We start from the raw sequence: 19,574 nt of genomic DNA, 5'->3' as shown, positions 1-19,574 counted from the left end.
TGCTGATGAAGGCGAATATTATAATCAAGAAAAGCCTTGGCTTTATCCCGGTTGATCATAATTTGGCGAACACGGTCAGAGTGGTATCTCACCAGACGAAAGTTTTCTCGTGATAACTTTTCTGCTGGTAGAGTTGCAGGTCTCGGTGGTTTACCATGGTGAAGAAGTTGGCGGTCGCCCGCATTTCAGATCGCCGTGTTCATCTAACAAGGCATCATCAGACAAGTTGGGTTCAGAAGTTGCCATCTTCGGATTTAAATAAAATCGGTATGGCGAAATTTATGAAGGGACAAATTAATAGCCTACGAACATGCGTGGAGAAGACTGACAAGCCAAATCTGTAGTGCAGAGTGAGCCCGGAGCGGGAAAACGTCGGCTTTTATACCGATTCCTACGGAGGTGTGAAGGATCGTAATGAGTTTTACAAACCACCAATCAGGTGTGAGCGGGTGTATTGCGCGTAAAAACTACTAGCCAATCAGTGATGTCCAGTGAAAATGTGAAGTTAGTAGCCCGTTTTTCTTTCGATTTTGTGAAGAAATCGAGAGTTGGCTATGTTGCGTATAGGAAAACGTGTGTACAGAAGGCAATTTTGCATGAAATGATGTAAAATTGCTGGAGAAAGGCTTAAATTGCAGTAGATTAAAAAGATAGGTTTTTGCTGCTATGAAATGTGAAAAATCGTGAAGAATTGCACTAAAAAGATGGTAAAATGAGGAAAAAATCCTATTGCGGACGTTGTAGAGAAATTTCCTCTGTCGTAGCTGGCGTTTAAGTGACGTCATACTAGCAAGGTACCGTAATAGTAGTGCATTTAGCGTGTGTGCAAAGTAAATCAGAGAAAAAATCAGCAAAACCTATGTAGGCCTATAACGTGTTTAAAGTTTGCACGTGCATAAAAAGTGTACAGTTTCCAATTAGAGTGTGAGTAGAGAGATTGGCGGAGAGGTGAATCGAAGAAGAGTGGTTATAAAGTAGAACTTTATAATTTACTCTGGTAGATAAAGTCAAGGGTGCACCCTTGGAGTGGTGGAGTTCAATGTTAAAGTAGTTCAAATTGTAGAGATTTGAGATTCAGATTAATATCATGTAAAAATGGATTAAAAAGTAAAGATGGAGATGGAATATAGAAGAAGGGTAATATAAGTGTGAACTTATACTCCTGTCAGCGACTATATAGTTTCTAGTCTTATGCGACTGTCATCAGGCTAGATCACATTTTTTTGAAACAAAAAAATGCTCTATCTCCAGGTGGAAAGAGGTTAAACAATGGATTCTTCAGACGAATGGTCTGTGAGGAGATCCAACAGGATCTCCAAATTACCGTCACTAGGTAGTTTCGCTGAGACAAGTATGTCTTGTAGGTTTTTAGAGCGTCGGAAAGCTATCAGGGGTGGTGATGGGAATGTGTTATGAAGATCCTGGTTACCTGATATAAGATTCCAGTTCTTGAGGAGTGCATTCTTAAGTTGCTTGGCAGTGAGATGTGATGTGTAGGTTGTTGTAAAGACCAGTGGAAAATCTAGTTGCTGATTTTTGCGTTTGTTACCTGTATTAATAAGGATTGTTTGTCTATTTTCGTATAAGACTGATTGTTGAATATTATTGATGAAGTCCTCTGAATAGCCCCTCTTAAGGAGTCTATCCTTGAAGAGGGCGCATTGTTTGTGGAATTCCTCTTCTTCACTGATGATCCTAATGAATCTTAAAAATTCACCATGGATGAAACCTTTAAAGGTTGCAGGAGGGTGAGAGGAAGATGGTTGTATATATTGGAAAGTATCACAAGGTTTTGTGAAAACTTTTGTGTCAAGTTTGCCAGTCTCATGGAAGTTTTTGCCCTTGTAGATATGGAGATCAAGAAAGTTGATTCCGGACTCCGAAATATCAGCTGTAAATTTAAGGTCTGGATGTAAGAGGTTAAGATCCTTGATGTTTTGGTCAAGATCATCTCTGGTGCCAGATGAAATTAAGATGATGTCATCTAGATATCTATAGAAACAGGTGATATTTTTTGCTTTCTTCAGGAAAGCGCATTCGAGAGGATGGAGTGATATGTTGGCGAGAGAGCAGCTAACTGGACTGCCCATGGCCAGTCCAATTTTATGCTTATAATTGAAGTCGGCACATCTGAAGGTGTTGTTTTCAAGAACCAATGAAAGAAGTTTGGTGATATATTCCGTTGGTGGTCTCTTGATGGTGTATTTGATTTTGGAAGAATCATAGGCCTGGGATGCATTTTTAATGGCCATCTGGTGGTTGATGTTAGTATACATAGCCTTGATATCTATTGCTGCTAAGAAGAGAGCAGTGGGAGGGAGTGAAATGTTTTGAAGTTTCAAAATAATGTCTGTAGAGTCCCTAAGGTAAGTCTTCTGAGAAGCTGCAATAGGTGAGAGAAAGAAGTCCAAGAATCTGGAGATTGTATATGTAGCAGAATTTATTCCACTAACTATATAGGGCGAGCTTCAAATAGGTTGTTAGCGACAGGTTCTTTGTGCAATTTCGGTAAAAAGTACATTTCACTAGTGCGTATATCATGTGAGAATGGATCTAAGGCAAGGAAAGTGTCATCGTCTATAATTTTTTTTGTTGTGCATCTCTTCCAGGACTTGTTGTATTTCTTTAGCTGAATCCAAGGTAGGATCTGATGGAATATTTTCATAATGGATGGCTAGATAAGTGGTTTAAACCAACTTGAGTATAGTCATGCTTGTTCATAATACAAATGCCGCGACCTTTGTCGTATTTTTTGATCACAATATCAGGATTTTTAGAAAGATCATTGAGCGCCTTTCTTTCCTCTCTGCTGATGTTGTTTTGTGGAGAGTTATATCTTAGATGGCAAAGTTCAGACTTCGTGTTTTCTAAGTATTCCTCTAGTAAAATGTTACCAGAGTCGAGAGGTGTCCATTTTGATGGAAGTCTGAATTTGTTTGCTTGAATATTAGTATCTTCAGTAGATAGCAGATCAATGTAGCTATCACCGGTAGATTGCAGATGAAAAAAGTTATCTTCAGTAGATAGCATATCTTCAGATTAATATAGCTTTCTTCAGTACAGAAAGTAGATATAGCTATTTTAGTAGATAGCAGATCAATATAGCTATATCCAGTAGATAGCAGATCAATATAGCTATTTTCAGTAGATCGCTATCTTCAGTAGAAAGCAGGTTAATATAGCAATCTTCAGTAGATAACATATCAATATAGCTATATCCAGTAGATAGCAGATCAAAATATAGCTATTTTCAGTAGATAGCAGATTAATATCGCTATCTTCAGTAGAAAGCAGGTTAATATATGCAATCTTCTGTAGATACTGATAGCAGATCAATATAGCTATCTTCTGTAGATAGCAGATCAATATAGCTGTCTCCAGTAGATAGCAGATCAATGTAGCTATCGTCAGTAGATAGCAGATCAATATAGCTATCGTCAGTAGATAGCAGATCGATATAATTATCGTCAGCAGATAACAGATCGATATAGCTATCTTTTGTTGATAGCAGATCAATATAGCTATTCACTGAAGATTGCTATATTGATCTGCTATCTACTGAAGATAATTATATTGATCTGCTATCTACCGAAGATAGTTATATTCATCTGCTATCTACTGAAGATTGCTATATTGATCTGCTATCTACTGAAGATAATTATATTGATCTGCTATCTACTGAAGATAGTTATATTCATCTGCTATCTACTGGAGATAGCTATATTGATCTGCTATCTACTGAAGATTGCTATATTGATCTGCTATCTGCTGAAGATAATTATATTCATCTGCTATCTACTGAAGATAGTTATATTCATCTGCTATCTACTGGAGATAGCTATATTGATCTGCTATCTACTGAAGATTGCTATATTGATTTGCTCAATTCGGCCCTGATTTGGTAAAACTATCTAACTTGAAATTTGGATATTTTGAGATAAATCCATATCATGGGTATTGTGAGGGCGCTCTTTCCATTGGTGATATGATCCTAAAATCACCACCATGCCACCAAATAATGAGATTTTTATATTTTCTAAGACATAATATCTGTTTAATAATCTATTTTATTCAAAAAGAAAAACGTCAAGTGTTCAAACTTTAAAGTTCTTTTTCTCGAAACAGCGATTTTAATTTCAAGTTAGATCATTTTACCAAATCAGGGCCGTCATGATCTACCGTACTGAAGATATCTATATTCATCTTCAATCTACTGAAGATGGCTGTATTGATCTGCTATCTACTGCATATACGGTAGCTATTGATCTGCTATCTACTGAAGATAGTTATATTCATCTGCAACTACTGGACATAGTTACATTGATCTGCTATCTACTGAAGATTGCTATATTGATCTGCTTTCTACTGAAGATAGCTATATTGATCTGCTATCTACTGAAGATAGTTATATCCATAGTTACATTGATAGCTAGGCTTATATTGATCTGCTATCTACAGAAGATTACTAGATCGATCTGCTATCTACAGAAGATAGCCAGAAAATGGACAGAAATGGGTTTTCAGGGTACATTCTTGGGGCGTCTTTTAAATAATATGCTTTAAAAAGGCTTAGGAAAACCGTACGGAAATGCTTAAATATGCAAATTTTCTTTCTCGCTGCGCTCGCAACATGTATATAGGGCATTTAGGCCTAAGGTTTGCAAATTAGGATCCCAAATATTTGGCATGTGCAAGGGGGGGAGAGCAAAGATTTTTGGCGGGCCGAGAGGGGGGAGCGATTTATTTAAACAGTCTCCTACCCAGATTTACACTCCATCGCCATACATCCTATGATATGGACGTCTATTACAAAATTTGTTAAAGAGATTTTGCATGTCCAAGATAAACATGTTATCACGGGATTATCTCGGGATAATTATCTGGGGATAATCTGATTATCCCGGGATAACCTGGTTATCTCGGGATAACCTGATTATCCCGGGATAACATGATTACCTATATCGGGATGATTATCCCGGGATAACATGATTATCCCGAGATAACATGATTATCCCGGTATAACATGATTATCTCGAGATAATTATCTCGAGATAACATGATTATCTCGGGATAAAAAAAAAAAAAATTGTTAGGTTCTAAGAATCAAGGTCGATAGTCCATTTTTTAATGAAAATTAATACAAGTAGGCCTATCATGTTCAGAAATATCTCTGATACCAAATATTTTGTCAAATTTGGAAAATGTGAAACCTGTGCCAGTCAAACAGTTTAGGCCTATATAAAGAACGGTTCTGTTCATCCCACAATGAGGATATTTTCCTACAATCACATAACATGTGGAAAATAGCTTCAGGGAATTCATCACAGAAATAACAATTTGGAGACTCTGCTCTGCCAATTTTATGAAGAAAACTCACTGTACAATAGCGCTGTGAAACATTTTGAATTCAATCTATTTAGACTCGGTATGATTTTCCCCGGGGGTCACTCCCATTGTGGCCTGACACCATCCGCGATAATGAAAACGCGTAAAAAGTGTAGTTTTTCGTGGGTAGGCACGATACGCGCGTATCGTGTTAGGGTGTCAAAAACAGAAAAAAAATTGGAAAAAAGGGTAGCAAAATTGCAATTTCTAATACGCGGAAATGAAATTGAGGGTATGAAATTTGATGCAAGGAATAAAATCCCTCTTTCAATAACTAAATCTTCAAAAGTCTTGACAAAATTGTAGCCTCTGTCATAATTGAATACCTGAGTGGAAGGGCCCAACTCCAATTTTTTACAAAAATGAGTTAGACTCAGCATTAAGGCTGAGCACAGTGCATGACCAATGCTTCTGCCACACACAAACAGTCATGAACATTTCAATGAGTACACATTTTCAATTTGAGATAAAAACACTTTCGTGATAGGTAGGACTCTAATTCTTTCACAAAAAAATAACATACACATTCTATAAACTATTCCTGAAATATTGAGTTCATAGGTGGTAGGGAAATATTTTTTAAAAATTTGTAAAGTTGAGTCATTTTCACACGCATCGCAGGCTCACAGTTGATAATTACTGCTTGCCCAGAAGCAAGGGGGTGACACTAAATTCACGGTTGTTCTATTAGCAACGCAAAATCTATGAAAAATTCAGCTGGTTTACTAGCTAGAAAGTGAGGCCAGTTATCGATCTGTTATAGCTCGTTATGAATAATTCATGTTCGACCCTTGGATCATGTTAATTGAGTTTGGCAAATAACAACGTTGTTAGTTTTGCGAACTTTGCCTGTTCAATGAGAGCATAGCGCGCCCCCAATACATCTGGGCACAAAACAGGCGAAAACGATCCAGTTTAATGAAATGGCGGACGGGTATTCCCATCAGGCACCAGTGATATGTTTTTTCAAAGAAAGTCTACTAATTTGATATGAAATGACATTTTGCAATAGCAAAGTCAAAATTAGGACTTGCTGTCAATAATATGAAGGAAATATGTGACAGAGGCAAGGTGGGAAATACAAGTAGTATTTAAGTTATAATAACCTTTGATACCCGACCTGACCTTCCATCATGGCGCCTTATTCGTCTTTATGTATTTCTATTATGCTCTCAAGTAAAATAAAATACCAATTTGCACTGAGCAGACAATGTTACTTGGCTCCCAGCATGAATTATTGATTTTATACGGAAGCAAAGAAATGCACAGTGTATGTGCATGATGTGCAAGCATACTCCAAATATTTACGGTAAATATGAATAGTGGTCACATGTGGACATGTCATGTGTTCGGGAAATCACGTGGCAACATTTTAAGATTTCAGGCTTGTTTACTAGTTAATTGCCATTTGTACTCTTTATTATTTATCTTTGTTAATTAACATATATTTTAAATGCTGATAAATCGTGGTTGGCTACCAAAAATATCTGTTAAATTCAATGTTTTATGAATATAATTCTACCACGCAGAGGGGGTCACGCAGCAGAATTTCACATCACCTGACTTAGCTACATTTCGAAGCTATGCTCTTCAAATTCATGTAAATTTCAAAGTTTATACATTTAATATATTTAATATGATACTAATTTTTGTTATAACCAACTGGTACACGAAATATACTAGCTTATTACCTATACAGAAAGGTGATTATCAGCCTTCACTCAGCAAATTGACATGCCCGGCATATGCAGCCATTCTCCGTCTGGATAACATGACTGTCGCCCTCAATACGTCTGGGCGCAAATTTAAATAACAATACGCTATTTACATATCAATGCGGCCTCATGCTAATTAAAGCTGCCCCATCCAGGAGATCATCCTTGCCAGAAGTGACTCGCTCAAAAAATACCCCTATAAAAAATTGACTTTCCACAAGTGTTACACCCAATGAATATGCATGAGATCAATATATTGATTTACAGTGACCTTTGTGTACTGTTTAGAGCAACAGGGTTCTTGATAGCTTGTTCAGAAGTTGAGTTATGTTGAGTTGTATGAATTTTCGTAGAAATTGTCTACCGGCGTAAATATTTATCCATCTGAAATCCTGTACTGCCCAGCAGTAGTTTAAAGTCTATAGATTGCAAAAATATCTTCAGAATTTGATTTCAAAGAGTGTAACATTGGTGGAAATTGCTGTAAAAAGTGTCAAAACTATCAACACATCATGCGTAGTGCAGCTCTACTTGGCCCCATCTCACACCACACAGAGTATGCAGAGAGAATACACCAACTGTACTGGCTGGGTTGACAGCCGAAGAAATTGATGATCTAATATTCCCCGTCTTATTTGCAATAACTGACGTTCAGGTAGGTTTTGTTTGATTATATATGTTCTTTAATAAATACTTAACTGTAATTTAAACATAAAGTAGGTTGGAAGAGTATTCTAAAGGGAGAAATTTGGCATTAAATTCAAACTATTTTAACAGGCATTATAGCTATTTTATTTAGGGAGTAACAGTGATGGAAGTAATGGCAATGTTTACATGGCAGTAATGGACCCACGCACAGTGTGTTATAGCTGTTGTATAGTTAGGAGGTGTTTACATTGATTTACACCCTCCCTCTCTATTGTGCTATGTTATGATCAATATGAAGTATACATGGTTTTGTTTGCTTGAAACAATGTTGTTTTGACTGATGTAATGTAAAACATGAAAACAAAGCTTAACCATTATAATTTAAATTCAAATTTAATGTAGTAAAAAGCAAAAATGAATTTAACTGTAGGGTTTTAAAAGAATTTTCATTTAAAAACTGAATTCATACTTGCTATTATGCACACAAACTGTAGGTAGACCTGTAATTTTAACAAAATTTTTATTTATTCTTTTTTTTTTTTCAGATCATTGAATGATTCCGTTGAGGAAACAACAGCTGCATGTACCACATCTCAAGAAAACTCCAAAGAAGTTTCACCTGCTGAACTTGCGGCAAAGCTATTGGTCAAACTAAAATCAAACAGCACAAATTATAAAACTGGTATCAAAAGGAAAAATCCTTTCTCTGACTCTGAGTTTGTTACCAACAAAAGGTTACAACATACCGTATGGCACCATCAGTTAACTCAGAAACATCATTAAGCTTGTAAGAAATTGAAAAAAAATTGGAAAATTTGGCCACCACCATTCTGCACAGTAAAAACTTCTAGTTTTTGTGCTCAGTTGCTGCACTTGCATTCAATGATTTAGCTGTTATGTAATAACACAAACACCTATATGGATGAAACTTTCCAAAGATGTAATATATTGAGCATGAAGTATTGTAACCAAAATAATACAGTCAAATGAAATGTTAAGTGTACATAATGAGGTGACGAATACATAATTAGGTCATAATTGGCTAATTTGCATTAATTTGCATATTAAGTAACATTATGCATTTGTTTTTGTATCAAAAGATAGCAATCTACAAAACAAACCTTCCCACCAAGTTACAGCTCAAAATAACTTTCAGAACTTGACTTATGGCTTTTACGCATATTTAATTAGCTGGACTTATCAATTCAGTATTCAATAAAGTTGCGTTTAGTTGCATTCAATGATTTGGCTCTCATTTGATAATGCAAGCCCCTGTGTGGATGAAACTTTCCAAAGATGTGGTATATAGAACAAGAAGTATTGTGTCTAAAGTAATGCAGACAAATGTAATGTTAAATGTACATAATGAGGTGACGAATATATAATTAGGTCATAATTGGCTAATTTGCATAAATTTGCATATTAAGTAACATTATGCATTTGTTTTTGTGTCAAAAGATAGCAATCTACAAAATAAACCTTCCCACCAAGTTACAGCTCAAAATATCTTTCAGAACTTGAGTTATGGCTTTTACGCATATTAATTAGCTGGACTTAGTTAATTTTCTAACATTTTTTAGTCTGCGGATTGTGAAATTGGCCAAAATGCCATTTTTGACAACCCGTCATGTCAAAACAACATAAGATTGGTGGTCAAAGTTTATTTTGCCAGTAAGACTGACATTTTTTTAACAATATCTAGCAGATTTACCACTCTGGAAATCATAATGGTTCCAAAAATTGGTCTGTAAAATGTAAAAAATACGCAATTTTGCCTATTTTTGCCATTTCAGGCAGGTTTTCGATGCAATTTACGATATTTAAAAAAATCATATCTCCTGAACCCCTTATCCGATCTCAAAAATTTTTGTACCAAAATAAATCTTTCATAGAGATCTCTCAGATGACACCATTTTAAAACATGTATCTTGTATTCTTATTTTTCGTGTGCTATTTTTTTATTGTGTGCGAAAGATGAGCCAAAATCCACTCCCCAAATAGTCTTCCACGTATACAATTAATCATCTTAATCATGGTTTTCATGGAAGAAATGCCCAACTCCATGGAGTTGGGCCCTTCTTCCACAAAATTGGGTGAAAGAGGAATTTTGTTCATCCATGGAAATCTGCTTTTCACTACAATAAACTTTCTTGCTAGCATATTCTACTCGTGCAATTAGCTGCAATTAATGGATAATTATCAAATTTCTGTAGCTATTTATAACACATCTGCTGTATCTTGTAGGCCTACCTTGTATATTCATATTAGTGGAAGAAGGGCCCAACTCCAACTCGTATTAAGACCTGTACCGTTGCCATGGAAACATCATATATAATTTCGAATGTATGTAATATTGTATGTTCATGTATTGAAGGTCCCCTGAAGATGAAAACATTCTGTCTATAAAACTTTTCCAAATATTAAGTTTTGTCTTAATATCTCAAAAACAGTTTTGATGGAGTTGGGCCCTTCTTCCACTCAGGTATTCAATTTATATATTCACCCCTATTATACTCATCTGCAGAAGTTGGAATAGGCCTATGATGACTCCATATGAGACCACAGAATTAATTCTGTGTATGAGACGTACGTGGACATGATGGACAGTGACGTAGCATATCAATATTCATGACCTCCTTCTAAGCGCACGAATCCAACGCTTACCTACTTGTTTAGGGACGCACCATTAGATTCTCAGGGGGGGGGCATGGGAGTTTGGGTCAGGCAGAATTTTTTTTTTTCACCGCCGAAGGCGGCAGATTTTTTTTTTTTCGCCTCCAAGAGCACCAAATTTTTTTTCAATTTTAATGTACATTTTTATACAAAGTTGGGTGGGGAAGTTTTTTTTTTACTCATCAGTGAGGCAAAATTTTTTTTTTTTCTTACTAGTGGGCAAAGTTTTTTTTTTTTTTCTCACTAGTGGGCAAAGTTTTTTTTTCTTCAAAAACTCCCATGCCCCCCCTGGAAATCTAATGGTGCGCCCCTTAGGGTTGGGGAAAAGACAACTACTTGTTTAGGGTAGCAAATCGTGCTACTTATACTTGTTTAGGGGGGAAATTTTCAGTCTCGGAAATACTTGTTTAGGGTGCTTTTTGAGAGTCCGCGGACGCGCCTGATACCGCCTCTTGACAATATAGTGCCCCCCCCGAGGCACGGAAAACTATATAAATGGTCCCGAGTGAATGCCGACTCGCTTTAATATGCTTCCGTCAACTTACTTCTCCCATTAAGTGGAGGTATGACGTAACAGATCGTAGTGTTTCTTCACCCATATCAGGATACACTTGTCTCACCCTCTCACTATATTCTTGCCAAGAGATTATTGGCACATCTTCCTCACGCCAAGGTCTGATTATCTTCGCCATCTTATCACACACTTTAGGAAGCTTTTCGGTCCCCTAATTGTTGAAAAGAAAGCACACATTGAAATGTCAAGTAATAAGGCCAATTATGGTAATAAGGAAATGTTTACAAACTCAATCGCTACCGATGCTACAATAATGGTTTGAAATATACTTAGAAAATATTATAACTCCTTACCACAATACATTTCTTCCTTTCTTTCAAGACATTTTTCAGGGATTCTACTCCTTTACAGTGCACATCCCGTGCGTCCACAACAATCACAGAGTCCTCGATATCTAGAATCCCGTCAAACATCTTTTGGGATTGTCGAAGAAGATGTTCTGCTGCTCTCTTTCCTTGAATATGAAATGGTTTTGATATGATTATCTTAAATAAAAATGTTTCTGTTTACCGATAGCTAGTTCGATATGTTATGAGTTACCCTTTATTCAAAAATGTTTAATATTTGTTTCCGATATAATTCAGAAATTACTGATCAGTCGATGTTACCTTCATTCAAGAAAATTTAGTGCCTATAATATACGTGAATATAATACAGCTGCTAAGCTGAATCTGAGGTTTTTGTAGAATAACTCTGCAACGATATATTTTTGAAATATTTGTGATCAGACGAATAAGTTAGTGTATCATTTAACAAGATTGGAGATTTTTTTTAACCCTGTATGACATTTCTTGACCTTTACCGGTCACTAGAGGTCAAGTCCAAAATGCCTCCCCACCTTAAAATAAACTTAATTTGGACCGTGCACTTCATGTGTATAGAAGCTTTCATGCTTTTATCACTGAGGCCTAAAAAAGTGTTTGATTGGCGTAACCTGACCTACCCTAAAAGTAGGCCCGACCCTGACTTTTTTTGTTTTTTGTTTTGTTTGCTTGTTTCTTTGTTTGTTTTTTTTTTAAAAAAATTTAAACAAAAAAAAAAAAAATATATTTAATTAAAAAAAAATCTGTCTGTCCCCGCATTGATAAATCCGACCCTGGTAACAAATTTCCTTCTAAGCGTTTCCTTAAAAAAAAAACCTTAAAACTTTCCTTCTAAGCGTTTCAATTATAAAGAAAAAAATGTTACACATCTAGGCCCTAGTGACATCGAATTAAAGATCAAACATTAGGCGGAGGAGCCGTATTTAGCGGGTGGGAAATAAAGAAAATAGTTAAATGCCCAAAGCTAACGTTAAATATGGCGCCTCCGCCTAATTAGAAAACAGTGATGAATACATAATAAGCAGAGAAATATAGGCAACAAAAATTCAACAAAAATGGATACCTTCTAGTTTGTTGTCTATCCGATCAAGATGGCTTCCAACAAGTACAACCTGAGTTTTATCCTCACTTCTTCGGGCGGCTTTGAGGAAGGGTAACCAGTATTCAGTGGTTGACTAACATGTAGAATAAAATTGTGCATTACAAGTGTCATATATAGCCTATATAGCTTTATATCTTTTGAATTCATTTACCGTATTTATTCATCTGTATTGAAACCTAGTAGAACCTTAACCGAAAATGGTGTAACCAGTAACATTATGCCAGGTCTAGATAGAATTGAGCACATTGTAAGGAGCTATTGGCGCTCTCTTATTTTGTTTCATTACGTGGTGTTGAATTTAGCATTTTTCACCCTTGCCAGAACTGCATGTTTGAAAACGTATTAGAAATCAATGATCAACGATCGACGACCATACCGGTCACTTGTAACGCAGCAGTCCACGTATAAGATATCACACCATATAAGGCCTAACAAAAGGTTTGATTGCCCTTTCCCAACGACCCAGAAAATTAAAAAATCACAGCCGCTATTTTTTTTCAAAGTGGAAAATAATGTAGGTTTTTAAAAACATTTTGATTGACCCAATTTATTCACCTATAAAAGTCAATGATTGCTGTAAAACAAATCGTCAGCCTAGGCCTACTACGCTAATTGCCTTAGTCATTCTTTTATAATTTCGAGAACAAAGTACAAAATCTGGTTCAAGCATGCATTTAAACATATTGTTGTTGTATATTCTAGATTTTCTGAAATAAAGTATATGGAGAGTGCTGCCTTTTGAAATAGATAGAACGCAAACTTCCAGCTCGTAAAACCGGACCGCCGCTGGAAAAGTTTTAGTTTATCTATAATGTTTGGTCAGATATGCTTTATTTGTGACAAAAACAAGGCCTTTCTTTCTATTAACATTTAAATATTGCCAACAATAGCAAGCGTGGATTTTGCCAGTTCTGTTGACTAATCCCAAATCATTAAAACGGGATTCTCAATAGAAAATATTCGAAACCATGGTTAGAATATAATTGTAATTCTACCATTAATTACATTTAAACAAAAAATTGTGGTACAGAGAGATGGGTTATCGTTTGAGTGAGAAATTTCTTTTTAAACATTTTCTGTTCATTTGAGGTTTTTCATACATTTCCAGCATGTTGTATCGGTCATCCCATCTACGCATGTGCAGATTGTTGTTTGATGAGTACTTGCTCTCACATGTGGCCAGTCATTATAATTAAATCTGTTTCATTTTGGAGGTAATTAATGTCATTTGTAATAACTGTTTTTTTCATTTTCGCCATTTTGGCAGAATAATGTTGCATCCCTTCCAGTCTTGATGTTTAAAGACGTCCCATTTCCACCCAAGTTTAATGGCAAGTCTCATATTTTACCAAAGGCAGACCCCGGACCTAGTGTTTATTCCAAAATTAGCCATATGCACTATGTACTTTTGCTATTCTCGGATGTTTTAAACACATTGCTTTGCTGTAATTTAAAAGGCCCACCTTTTTGCGTGATTTGGTAGTGTCCCTAATCTATTGATTTTATGCTAATGCTGTTACGTAATCAAGTATATAGTATCATTTACACATGTGGTTTGAAAGACAAAGGTACAGTCTTTCTGTGATCTTAAAGAAATTGCTTCAAATTTTCAATATATAGGGTCAAAGGTCAACTCTCATTTACATATTGACCGACCCTCGTATAGGCCGTTTCCTTTTAGTATAGACGAATCCAAGTAGGCAAGTCATGGTCAGGATTTGGTCGGACATCTTTGGGTAGCCGCTAGCACCAACCTGGTGCTTTGAGCGTCCAATTGTGCAAATAAAAGCCGCCTAACACCTAGAGAAGATGCAAGGACGAGGAGGGTTAATAGAATAATAGCTAATAATATATATAATGGAGATAATTCCGCAGGTAATCCCGTCGCATCTATTCATACATATAGCCCTTTTGTTCGCAAGTACATCAATGCATATATACCGCGTGTATTAATCCGATTATTATGTCACTTCAACAGCGAATAGACCATGCTGTGTGTTTTGTCGAAGGGAACTGTATTGTGTTATTCTTTTGTCTGCCTGTGTTTTCGCGGAAGGTGTAAAACGGGTGATGGAATGCAGTTTAGACGAATCTAAATTCACGCATTCCTACACCTGACTAGCAGCCTTTAGTTGGGTAGCCGTCGGCTACAATGCACTCAAAATGTGAAATGATTCGGCCTTGGCGGACATTTTAAACTGCATTCCATGCATCACCCGTTTTACACCTTTCATAATAATCGGATTAACTACACGCGGTATCTATGCTTTGATGTACTTCTCGTCCTTGCATCTTCTCTAGGTGTTAGGAGGCTTTTGTTTGCACAATTGGACGCTCAAAACACTAGGTTGGTGCTAGCGGCTACCCAAAGATGTCCGACCAAATCCTGACCATGACTTGGCTCGTTGGATTCGTCTATAAAAATGTGGAACTCATTGTACCTTTTCAGATGTTGTGTATAAAAGAAATATTTTTCGTCATCAACTTTAAAATTTGTTTATATACAAGTTCAGTGAAGGACATTGAGACATTTTGATTTGTAATCTTTTTAAACACATTACATTTGGGGTTTTGTTTATGTAGGCCTATTTCTTACAACAACTTCCTGAGCAAAACATGCTCAGTGAGGTTTATTAAACTCTTTAGGCTACCGGCCCATGGAGAAAACAAAATGTATACAGTGTTGTCCTGACTGTTTTGGCACAATAAACATCACAATGGATGTTGTTGTAACTTTCAATTGAAGTCAAAAGAAGGACTTCCTAAAAAATCAGGCGCCCACCTCAGCAAAATAATTATGTAAATGTGATTTAAAGCATAGTAGTCTCTATTTAGATTATCATATCAACATACCATGTTTCCATTGGAGAATTCCTCAAGATCATATACTACAACAAAGAGACATTGATCGACCCCGAGAAACATCCCGTGGGTCAATGCGTACTCGACCTGTCCGGCGAGGTCCCAGATTAGGAACTCGCCGGCACCCTGCACTGCCGTCTTGACCACATTTATACCTGGTGTCATGTCATAGTCACTGCTGCCTTGATCTTCCTGCGAGTTACAAATAAGACAACAAATGTAGTTAATAATTTATAGCAGATAGCAGAGATGTTTATTGTTGGTGTGATCCGTGAGGAAATCACATCTTTGTGATCCGACCAGGTGCATCTTGTTCGCACTGAACAGGCGTAACTAGCTTGTTTTATATTCTATAATTTTCCTGGTGTGTTAACTGTGATTACATCTAGACACCAGTTTATTTTTGAATTTAAACGGGACCCTAATTTAATGCGAAAAACGCCAAAAAAGAGATGCACATCAGTCATGACACGAGTGGCTTTTTACGCATCATTATTTGTTTTCAAAACACAGCTTCACAAATCGAAATTGGAAGGGTTTAGGCTATTTTGGACGCCTGTTTGAGAGAGCTTATTTATCGTTTAGGCAATCATTCCTTGTGATGGCTTAGTCTCTGGCCAGACTGTGTATGGCTATCCAGAACAAACATGTTTGTAATAGGAACGGCGGCTTTGTAAGAGACTAGTGCTGGCTCTAAAAGTAAACACAATTAGCACTTGATAAAGTTTATAATGTTTGCGCTGGGCGGTAAATATGATAAGGCCGAGTAAAAAATAAAACATGTTTCTCATCCCCTCCCGCTTCCTTTTTAGAGACCGCTTCAAATTTATTTCTTTTTTTTTTAAATACCAGAAGAATACAAAAACTGCTTCTTCTTTGAGGCCGCTGCAAATTAATTTAATTTTTTTAAATACCTAAACAATAAAAAAGTCCTTTTGCACCTATTTTTTCGATGAAACATTAAAATCCTCTTTTTTTTTTAAATCCAATATGACCAAACTTTGATATGACTCACACCGTTTGTTATTGTAATAGCATTAGTTGATATGATAAGATATTTACTGTTTGTAAATTAGTCTTTATTAATTGAATAATGACAAACAAGAAATGTCTTTAAAAAGACAATGCCACTGATGAAGACCATGTTTCATAATTTACATTGGTAGTCCATGATATGCTGGTAATTTGTTTTATGTGTAAATTAATTTCCGGATGGGACATATGGGTATTTATTGGTAAATACCACAAAGAATATAGGAAATACAAATTTACTCTTAAAATGTGTGCTAAGCATATCTAATTCAGAATTGTATAACAAAAATCTCCATGCATATCAATCCAAGCAAGTTTCCTGATAATCCGACAATCAATATTCAATTGACCTCAGATAACCTGGAAAATGTTCCCCACTGAAAGATGACAACACCCACCAAGTTTCATTACCGTCCAACAATCCAACAGCAGACCTCAGATGACCTTGACATGGCCTTGAATATGTTTGGCGCTTCATGGTGATCACATCCACCATATTTCATGAAATGCTCAATTAACCACATATGACCTTGACATGACTTAAGCAAAAAAAATCATGAAAATGTGAAATGTGTATGATGATATACATGTACACTTAAAGTCTGCACAAAAAGAAACGCAGTTGTTATAAAAACGACTGTAGCTTCAGAACTAATAATTGTTTTCACAATATTTCAACATAAAAGGAAGGATGATTTATTTACGCGCATTTTGATACCCGATTTGTCTAATTTTGTTCAATATCAACTATACAGCGGTGGTTTAAAATAGAAATACCCAAATTTAAAAGTTGCAGAAGATATTAAATGACGAGCTTTACGTGCAACCTGGCATAATAACTATTGATCGCTGTAAACTGTAACTTTTAAATTCGGACATTTTCTTAAAGCACTACTGTGTTGTTAATGTTGCACGACATTTAATAAACGGGTTATCAAAATGCACGTCCTTCCCATCATCATCATATCCCCCAGGAGGTGCTGTGCATACTGTAAGTATAGTGTCCGCGGCCGTCCCGGTTTCCTCTTCCCATGTGGTGGGATATACAGGGCATATTCTTTCACAGGCTCGTCATCCATGATGCAGTCATGGTCCATGGCAAAGGCGATTCGACCTTTGTGGCATTAAACCCAGTTAACAGGAAATTAATCCAGTAAATCGATTCAGTAAAGCAAATAAGCTCATGCATTCGATCACTAACGGCAACAAGCTTCGGTCGATTACCCCAGCTGCAGCGTGTGTAAACTCTAATTTGCATAGAGGCTGTACGTGAAATTATTGATTGGCTCCAAACAAAGGATTTGAACCGGTGCACGTAATCATGGCGCAGTGCAGTCCATTCAATCAAATGTTGTCATCAACCTATTCAGTATCGAAGTTACGTAATGTTACTATGTCAACCGGATCACGCGCTAGAGTAATGAACCACGATCGAAATGATCACCACATAAAGTATATGGCACTCGAAGGCATACCAAAGTAGCGTGATCCGGTAACCAAGAGAATTACGTAACCACTTCGATGCTGAATTTGATCACAGTGCATTGTTATGTGTGTGAGACGAACTGTCGCGGTTGATTGCAATCAAACAAACGATGTCTTATGTAGGCCTATTACTTTGTTCCGTGATGAAAATCGTGATGTTTTATTCAATCACTCTTGAAAAATGTATTTCTTTTGTAGGCCTATTACTTTGTTTTGTGATGAAAATCGTGATGTTTTATTTCATCACGCTCTAAACAATAATTATAGTTACATGCATTTCAAGAAAAAATCTTATTAAAACGGTAGGCCCTATGTTGTTTAGAAAAAATGTAGAAAGTGATGATGATGATGATGTCGATGATGATGATGATGATGATGATGATGATGATGATGATGATGATGATGATGATGATGTCTCCAAAAGTGTCCCGGTTTGTTTTTCTTGCCCTAAATCGTGCGTATCTATTAATAAGGCACTTCAATAATCAATAATCAGTCCCGTGACGGCCTCCACTAACTAGCTACTAACTTGGGTTTATGGGCGCTGATATTTCATGTTCACTGTCACTTATTTATCAGAAAAGTGCGACCATTTGTCAATCACCTACAGTACCCAATTTCGGCATACTATATAAGAAACTCATCATGATGATTGCCAGAGAATAGTTAAAATGTAGCTTGTACCGTTTTTTTGTGGCATCCTTCAGAAGTGATCGGTCCGATACCAATATTTTCGGTCAAATCTCCATTCAATTAACACGGGGAGTTGGCTAGCTATGCCTTGCCCTCACTCATATTTTACAAAAGTGCGACTATTTCTGAACATCTAACCTAGCTGTAATTTTAGGTCATGTTAGAGAAATATATTTGCTAGAAGTTTGGAGAATAGCTAACATATTGGCTGGTTATTTTTCACACAGTGATGTTAACTAGGCAAGTGCCCATTCTTCCAACGTAGATCATTTGTAAAGGTCACGCGTCAATGGTGAGAGCACTGTGTATTGTGTATAGGAAAGCGGACAGTAACTGCAGTATGCTTCAAGACGCAGTATATGGCCGAGAAATTTGAGTTGATGAAAAGATATGAAGATTTTAAATCCATGTGTTTAGCTGCGCGCAAATCCTTTTTACCGTTACTGTCATCTTCAAATCAAACTACAGGGTGTTGCGCCCTCTTTTTCTCCTATTTCTGAAAAGTTGATCAAATATATTTTGATATGTAAAGAAGCCTTGAATTGTTAGCTGTAATAAACCAAAACAATTATATCAATCAGCTCACAACTTTTGAAGATATATGCTCTTTTAAAGAAATGTACCCGTTTTTCACTCTGTCCACGGAGAAGGGTTGGCTACTTCAAAGATTAAAAAGGAGTACACATACCATGCATGAATATCAAACATTCTTCAATGATAACTTTATAAAATAACTTTATTATGGAATGGGCTTTACCGGTGGGTTTATGGGCAATGGATTTTGTTAATAGTGTCATTAATTTGTGGGTAAAATGGATGTCGAATGGGACTTCTTTTGCTTTACTTGCAATCACTTATTTTTCTTGGTTATTTTTGCCTTTTTGTTTATTTATGTTTCTTACTTTCTTGTTTCTTGCTTTCTTTTTTATTTACAACATAAGTCATTTCTCTTTTTAGGATAAAAGGTAGCCCTAAAAGGACGGTTTGGGTTTTCTTTGGTTCTTTTGAAGTGAGTTTACTGTGCTGCTCTACCCTCTACCTGGTTGCCTCCTTGGCCAATACAGGTTTCAGCCCTGGTCCTC

At 36.4% G+C, this 19,574-nt stretch overlaps 2 protein-coding genes and 1 long non-coding RNA gene across 3 annotated transcripts; 1 reads left to right on the top strand and 2 right to left on the bottom strand.

Annotated features, from left to right (window-relative positions):
• Positions 1 to 1,262: 1,262 nt before the first annotated feature.
• On the bottom strand, positions 1,263 to 2,252 carry LOC140143568 (uncharacterized). Its single transcript, XM_072165391.1, has one exon. The coding sequence runs from the start codon at positions 2,250 to 2,252 to the stop codon at positions 1,263 to 1,265; it is 990 nt and encodes a 329-aa protein (XP_072021492.1).
• Positions 2,253 to 7,274: 5,022 nt separating this feature from the next.
• Positions 7,275 to 9,668, top strand: LOC140143572 (uncharacterized). Its single transcript, XR_011857767.1, has 2 exons — positions 7,275 to 7,755; positions 8,294 to 9,668. It is a non-coding gene; the product is annotated as an uncharacterized lncRNA (long non-coding RNA).
• Positions 9,669 to 10,957: 1,289 nt separating this feature from the next.
• Positions 10,958 to 18,942, bottom strand: LOC140143567 (death-associated protein kinase 1-like). The gene is made up of 5 exons (XM_072165390.1): positions 18,931 to 18,942; positions 15,274 to 15,474; positions 12,382 to 12,493; positions 11,289 to 11,449; positions 10,958 to 11,146 (listed from the first exon to the last, which is right to left on the bottom strand). Exons 1-5 carry the CDS (start codon positions 18,940 to 18,942, stop codon positions 10,958 to 10,960), a joined length of 675 nt encoding a protein of 224 aa, XP_072021491.1.
• Between the last annotated feature and the right edge of the window lie 632 nt (positions 18,943 to 19,574).

The sequence above is a fragment of the Amphiura filiformis genome, unplaced genomic scaffold, assembly GCF_039555335.1.
Source record: "Amphiura filiformis unplaced genomic scaffold, Afil_fr2py scaffold_23, whole genome shotgun sequence".
Classification (NCBI taxonomy): Eukaryota; Metazoa; Echinodermata; class Ophiuroidea; order Amphilepidida; family Amphiuridae; genus Amphiura; species Amphiura filiformis.
This window is presented reverse-complemented; position numbering and strand designations above follow the sequence as displayed.

Excerpts from the sequence above, each read along its gene's own strand:
- LOC140143568 (XM_072165391.1), bottom strand. The coding sequence starts at position 2,252 with ATGGCCATTAAAAATGCATCCCAGGCCTATGATTCTTCCAAAATCAAA.
- LOC140143567 (XM_072165390.1), bottom strand. Across the intron at positions 12,494-15,273 it reads AATTCTCCAATGGAAACATG|TCAACCACTGAATACTGGTT; the intron begins GTATGTTGATAT and ends TCTACATGTTAG. Across the intron at positions 11,450-12,381 it reads GATAGACAACAAACTAGAAG|GAAAGAGAGCAGCAGAACAT; the intron begins GTATCCATTTTT and ends TTCATATTCAAG.